Source organism: Argentina silus, assembly GCF_951799395.1.
Source record: "Argentina silus genome assembly, chromosome: 5".
In the NCBI taxonomy this organism is placed as follows: Eukaryota; Metazoa; Chordata; class Actinopteri; order Argentiniformes; family Argentinidae; genus Argentina; species Argentina silus.
Genome location: NC_139659.1, coordinates 14,809,168 through 14,817,025, shown reverse-complemented (window position 1 = coordinate 14,817,025; position 7,858 = coordinate 14,809,168). Strand labels below are relative to the sequence as shown.

The following is a 7,858-nucleotide window of genomic DNA, read 5'->3' as shown; positions in this document are numbered from 1 at the left end:
TGTTTAATTCAAACAGTCAGTGTTCTCATTCTTCAGACAATGAGAACAATGAATTTAAACCATTCTAGTGCACAAATCTCTACGTAGAAGGCATATGTCAGTCAGCCGCACACTGACTATGAATAGTATAGTTCATAATTTGACCAGAGATGGCAGACTAGCACACTCATTCTATTCAGCGGAGTAAACCCTGGAGAACACCCCGTTAATTCCACGCTATCGATCCCCCAATCCGTTCCACTGGCGATTCCACCACTCTTTAGCTCCAACCTTTTTAGATCAATGAGTCCGCGTAGCCTACCCATCTCCTTGCTCACACTGAACCAGTGGACAGCTCCTGTTACGAGCCTGCATGTCCCTCTCCCAAGTGTTCTTGGGGTTTTCTACTGCGCTGCAACGCTTGGAGCCTTGAGAAAGATGGAGAACTAACGGTCTTAGTTGTTGCTTCATAACTTGGAAAGTATCGCCGTGCCTGCATTTTTATTGCGATTTGAATTCAGCACATTTTTTGGGCAACCGGTTCCATCCGTACGGCGCTCATGAATTGATCTGTGCGTGGTGTTTTAAACAAGGATTTTTGTGAGAGTGGGACTGTCGCTCAACGGGAGAAGCGAAATCATGGAGGGTGCAATTGGATGTATTTGGCTGAAAAGACTTTCTGTATTTGTCTGGTTATGCTATCTTGCTGGCGATGCAAAATCATACGGTAAGTCTGGAATTATTGTGTCATTTATCAATGTGTTTTGTCAGCACTGGTGCATCCATAGAATGAATCGTTGTGATGCCAACTGCATTCAAAAAACATTTAATTTTTGCTGGAGAGGTTCCTGGTGCGTCTTGGTGCTCTGTTGCAGAGTATCACACAGCTTTTACGCTTGACTTTTTACTTGGTTCTATTCATATTTGGCCATGCAGTCTTTTCTGATCACAGTAATTCGGAGGTTGATATTTCTGGTCTATTATATTAACTCCCTATTACAAGTTCTGATAGTATTGAAATTTACTATTCATTCTATTCTAATAAATCTCTCTCTCTCTCTCTCTCTCTCTCTCTCTCTCTCTCTCTCTCTGTGTTTCGAGGTAGCATATATTCCCGGTAATAATCACACTCTCAGTTTAATGTGCAGTAATAACTATTAACAAGATTATTTTTGAGGGAATACACTGTATTTGTGTCAATAGGTCACTTGTTCAAACCCAATAGCCTATATGTAGATCTATCAAATAGTTTAATTAAGGTAATTGGTACCCCCCCCCCCCCACACACACACACGCAAACCCCCACGCAACCACACACAGACACACACACACACACACACACACACACACGCGCACACACACGCGCACACACACACACACACACACACATGCACAAGCACACACACACACACACACACACACACACACACAGGCGCACACACACACACATACACTCACACACTCATTAATTTACACAGAACGTTCAGGTTTGAAGCTTGTTTCATTTGAATGTATAGGCTGTTTAGACCCATGTCACGGCTGCCCCTCAGACATACAGTAGAGGTTGAGCTTGGTAATCTCAGTATGAGACTGTATCTAATTGGAAAATGCATGACCGTTATTTCCGTGCAAAAAAAGTAATTAGTATTCTCCACTGTAACAAATAATCCTCTGAATCATCACCAGTAGTGAGGTGTGTATGTGTGTGTGTGTGTGTGTGTGTGTGTGTGCGTGTGCATGTGCGTGTGTGTCTGCGTGTGTGTGTATGTGCGTGTGTGTGTGTGTGTGTGTGTGTGTATGTGCGTGTGCGTGTGTGTGTGTGTGTGTGTGTGTGTGTGTGTGAGAGAGAGAGAGAGAGACAGACATGTGAGGGATCTGTGAGGCACGTTAGCCTTTTTCTGACAATTGCTGCACTACCACAGTGGGAAATGCTGCGGTGAAATTGTAAATTATAACTTTTGCAACATAGTATATACACCTAGATGACAAACTCACAACATATAGCCTAAACCTTCTTACATTGGGTTTGCAGAGATTATTTTGTTCTTGCAGTGTATGATTTCTATTCCTCAATGGCTGGTACCCAAAGTGTAATTCATCATCATACCACCAGAGGTGCACTACCACTTAAAATGAGATACAGTGTTCCAGCGTTTTAATACATTTGGTGGTTCATTTTAGGGGGGGTTATACATTTGAGTGGTAGGCTTAGGTTATACGTGTTCAGAATTGAATAGACTGGTTTTGCAAACAGTGCAACTACTTGGATCAAGATTTCATTGAGGTGATTTTGAGCTGGGTATCCCTTTGTGCCCCAAACAATCCCCCCCCCACCACCACCACCACCATACACCATCTGCTTGTTCAACTGTTGGCCTCATTAAGTAATTAATTTCCATTTACTGTACTTGTATGTAGCATAAGGTGACAATATACGGCATCCTATGACATTGGTATTGTAGATTGGAGGAGCTTATAGAGAAACTTGTTTTCTCTTTTGTCATATCTTAGAGAAAAACGCCATCAAGCATTATCTTATGGTATATACACAGATACACGGATGACTGTCATGGCATTAATGCAAAGTAATGTTTTAAATCACTCTCTCTCTCACTCTTTTCTCTCCCCCACTTTCTCTCTCTCTTTCTCTCTCGCTCTCTCTCTCTCCCTCCCTCACTCTCTCCTGCTCTCTCTCTCTCTCTCCCACTCTCTCTCACTCTCTCTCTCCCCACTCTCTCTCTCCCTCACTCTCTCTCTTGCTCTATCTCTTCCCCCATCTCTCCCCCCCACTCTCTCCCACTCTCTCTCCCCCACTTTCTCTCTCTTTCCCTCTCTCTCCCGCTCTCTCACTCTCCCTCACTCTCCCTTTCTCCCACTCTCTTTCGATCTCTCTCTCACCCACTCTCTCTCTCCTCCACTCTCTCTCGCTCTCTCTCTCTCGCTCCCCCCCCCCCCCCCCCCTCTCATGAATCGACTTGTAAAGCTTGCGGCTTTAGCAGTGGTCAAATTACAGTCCTCTATGCATGGCACTGTCAGTTACAGTTATCTCCTATGCATGCTATATGCTATGCTATGGTCAGTCCTGAATTATGTTTTGCTATTTGTTAGCATAAGCATGTCAAGTACATGACAAGTATGTGACGACTATGCTGTTTTGCTGTTTTATAGACAATGCCACAAACGTGTCCCATTAAGCCTGTTTGACCGACTGTTGCTGTGTTGTTGTTCGTCCTGATAGGTGCTCAGTGGAACAGGTTTGTTTGTTTTCAAATGGGAGATATGTCTAATCTTGTCTGTTTATTACAGATTCTATTAGAACCGTTGTTGAACTGCATCAGCCAGCGTGAATTGTAATTTGAGAATGACGGCAAAAAACATAATGACAGAACATTTTCATTAGCAAAACAAATAGAATCAAACTTTATTGATATAGCACATTTCATACACGGATGCAATAAAATGTGCTTGACGGAAAAATTACGAGAGATTCACTGTAAGAGACTGAATATTGAGTTTGTGTTTCTTCTGAATACGGGCTCTGAATAAAATATTTCACTGCAATTTGAAGGTATTTAGGACTGGCAGTCCTTAAGCAGTTCATGACTTTGTGTTTCTCACCCATGCTGTCTAACTGTCATACCATTTAACATCTGTCTAAATACAGGCATTCTTATAGTTGAAAGCTAAGTGCAATATAAATGAATGCAGTGTTCATTAAGACACTCAACTGAGTGGTATAAAAGTAGCACTATTGCACAAATCATTTGAGATATTCTTTTATTGAGACCCTATCCCCCATTATGTCTATGTTCTGTTGCCACCTTTAGTTAGTCACTAATGTCTACTCCAGGGGAGGCTAGTGGAAGTAGAAATCGGAGGACGGGCTCATCGTAATGCATGGAATAGAATGAGGAATCGTGTCAAACACCTGATTCCATTCCTCATTCCGTTCCATGCATAACAGTGAGCTGATCTTCCCATTTCTGCCTCCACCAGCCTCCACTGGTCTACTCAGTTCTAGCTGTGTGTGTGGGCGGAGAGAGGATCTATAGTCCAAGTAACCCTTTAGATGTACTTGTGTAGTCAAGTCTCATCTACAGCATAAAATTTTTAATTTGCATAACTCTGCTAAATACTGACAGCCATGCTGTATCGATTCAGTAATCTCCTGCACAATCTGTTGCATTTCAATGAGTTTCTGGTCTTCCCTTTAGACATTCATTGGTTAGAATAGCTACATTCAACTGAACCTGTGCCTGGCCTACGCTAATACTGTAGCTTCTAGCTCCTTATCTCTCTCTACCACTCTGTCTCTCGTGACCCTCAAACCCTCATTACTGAATTCCAGTTCTCTGCTCTTCATCCCAGGAGTAGGTACTTCTCCGCTCCCCTCGTGGTTGGTTTAAAAGCGTCGGTTTGGTGTGTGTATTGAGGCTAGAGTGACATTCCTCAGCTTGGCGTCAATCCAACATATTTCTACCCCCTAGTGCTCTCTCTCTCTCTCTCTCCCCCCCCCCATCATGCTCTCTGTCCCTGTAATGGGCTCCTTGTGGGCTGCGTGTTAGAGACGGAGATTCCCTCCAATCCTCCCTCGTTCACTCCCTTTCAGAGATCTGATAGGACTGGGTAGGTGTGAGCTAAATGGAAACATCTGGAGGGAGCGGTTTGTGCTTTCTGCTAACCGCTCTGTCTATCAGTGTAGGTCATGAGGAGCTGGCTAATTTACAGATCTGCAACTAGGCTAGTATCTCTTTGCTAACTCAATTTTTTACTGTATTGTTTACTTTGTGAACTAAACAACATGGTGTGACACTGGTTTGTACACTCAAATATAACATTTACAATTGATCTTATCCATGCGAGCGAAGATGTTATTTCCTATAGCAGTGCAACAAACTGTGATATACAGGCCTCATTTTAATTGTTCCAAGATTCGCCGTTCTCCGGAGAACCGAGTGTGGGTAGATGTTACAGCAATTGAAATGAAATGAGCTTCTCCCCACTTCATTACTGCATGGTGTGTGTTGCTTGACAGAACCTCTTTAGCATCCTGCTCAGTTGAGGAGTGGTTTAGTAGGTCACAAATATTTCTTCATGGTCAAGTGGCTATTCAAGAGCCACAGGGTCCAACTCTGAACGTACGCCCAAAAATGTTCATACATTTCAAAAAAAATGTTGATTCACCCTGATGTCATTAATGTTCATTCAGCTGCACTTAACAAGTTAAAATTTGGTTGTGAGTGAACTCTTTGAGCTGTCTCGCATTTGTGAAAATGAATATTTCATGTTAATGTTATGCTTAAAGTACGTTTCAAGTGAATAGCCTAGATAAAGCCACACTGGGCTTGGCTGCATATTTACAGCAGGCTATCAGCCTTAACAAATGAACATGGGATACCTGTACCCTTTCAGGTCAATAACAGGAGGATGTTAGTGTAAATAGCCTGGTACACTCTCCTTAATTACAGAGTGGTTCTGGCTAGTAGAAGCATCTATCTTAATTTAGCAAAGATTTACAAGGGAAGGTGTCTCTGGCCACCTGTTATTGCACTAAGTGTAATGCAAGCAATTCTGTTTTACAGTACAACACAGTGCATTCATCCTTTACAAACACTTGAAGTCGAGGTGTTCTTACTCACTGTAATTTCGCTTGCATTCGGGCCTGCTAGTGCTACCGAAAGGAATCTGCTTTACTTAGTTCTTTTTTTTTTTTTTTACATGTACATATAGCCTGAATACATACATATATGCATACATACATACATATACAAATAGTGTTTTGCTTCAAACAACTCTCAAGCCTTTGGAGCATTTTACTCACTGTATATGCAGCTGAAAAATGTTAGCGACGGGGGGGAAATTTCATGAAGCCTTGAGCCTGGTGCATCACTAATCTTTATAAGTGGCCATAAATTTCATGGACGCTATACAGAGGCATGAAGCAGAATGGGAGGTTTGCGGTCAGTGCTTCGGTTTTTGGAGGCTCACACAACCTGTGATGAATATTTATGCAGTTCAGTCTCCGTTAATGGTTTCATGGTGTGAAAATGTTTTGTATCAAGAGAAGAATATTTGTATTGAGCTTTAAGGATAGATGTTAGGCTATTTGGTTGAGGATCCTTAATGGGCAAAGTGTCCCTTTAATGTGTTAACTCAACAAGCAATGTGCAATATACGAAATCTATATAGCTGTAATAGAAAACCCAACCTGTTTCCCTTTTCCACTGATACACTCTAGGCCTATATTTGTGTATTTGTGTGTACAGTAATCATCTATCAACCACAAGTAAACATCACGTCAAATCACGCAGCTCAGAATTGCTGCATTGCAGGAAGCAGGACGTGCAACGCCAAGTATGGCCTTGAGTCCAAGGGCCAGGCATCCCACTACCCCCACTGCCACCCACACCCCCACCCCCACCCCCACCGCCACCCCCACCGCCACCACCACCACCACCACCACCACCACCGCCTCTTCTGCTAATGATGTTTGACAGTTGTCATGATGTGCTTGAGGGGTGGAATAAACATCAGAGTGACACGTCACAAACAACATTAGTGGTGACATGGCCATGGGGGAGTGCCATCTTACTTTAGAGTCACTTAGAGGCACTCTTATCTCACAGGGCTTGAAGTAAAGGGGCTAACTGAATATGACGTGGGGAAGTTTTGCGCACTTGTGGAAAATACATTTGTGAAATGAAGTCTCTTATCTAGTTCACTGATTTTAACTAGAGACGTTTAGACGGTCATTAGTTTGTGACTGTTTTCTTCCTGGGAGAGAACCGTGTTACACAAGGACACCCGATATTGTGGTTTATGACAATTACATATGCTGTTCTTCGCTTTTGTTCTGAAGAAATATGCTTAACATAAACTAGTTTTGCTGAAATTAAAATAGCTTTAAACTAGAGCCTTGTGTAGACTCTTGATAAATTGGCTTCCAGGTGTACACCACGCTTCCAGGTGTACAATTTTGACATTTTACATAACATGTATTTCCTTGAGGCTTGAGTTTAAGCAGATAAAACTTGGCTTGTCTGTGTCTTTGGGGATGAGTTCCACTTTTTCATTTCCAAATTCGCTGAGACACAGAGCGCTTGATTAAGACAACCCAACCAATAATCTAGGGATGTAATTATCGTTGTAATGTTTGCTCCATGTCCTGTCAAGTTGGAGAGAGGTTCAAATCGCTAATCACTTAATATCCCAAACCACCAATTCTTGATGTCCCAAACCACCATCAAATTACAAAACCACAACAAAATCACAAAAACTTACCAGAAAACATTCAAATCTCAACAGACAGCCAGCTGCTGAAAACTTTATTTGTTAAGAGAGCAACATCTGTTACTCTGGATGCCTCAGCTCATATGAGGAAGAAAAGCTTATTTTTGTGACTGAGATTATATTATGTATTATCATCTAACTCCTAAAAGCTACATACTTACATCAACCACATCAACTGAAGCTTTGCAGTTCAACAAAAGATGTATTTGATTAAAAACATGTCCAACTGACTATACCGCTGTGGGTGCTACATACTGTACTTCTTTTATTGAATTGTTTGGTGTATCATAGGGTCTCCAAATGTCAAAATGTACAAAAAATGACTTGGCAGAACTAATCTTAGATCTTCTTAGATATGGAGGGACTACCAACTGTCTAGTCAAGTCTAGTCCCTGTGCTATAGCAACAGTTTGTCTCTCTTTGTCTGTCTGTCTGTCTGTCTTTCACCCATTCTATTTCTCCCTCTCTCTTTGCTTTATTCCATGATGTATATCTTGGATTGTTTGGTGGGTTAGGGTTAATTATTTATCTGTAACCTTACAGAGTCGAGTGCACACAACATTTTCGTATTGCTTCCAGATAACAAGTG

At 42.0% G+C, this 7,858-nt stretch overlaps 1 protein-coding gene across 1 annotated transcript in view; it reads left to right on the top strand.

The window, feature by feature from the left end:
- Positions 1 to 618: 618 nt before the first annotated feature.
- dcc (DCC netrin 1 receptor) overlaps positions 619 to 7,858 on the top strand; it is a gene marked incomplete at its 5' end in the record, with an annotated part of 175,055 nt that continues 167,815 nt past the window's right edge. The window contains 1 exon segment of the mRNA XM_083669802.1: positions 619 to 706. Coding sequence (XP_083525928.1) covers positions 619 to 706 — 88 coding nt within the window.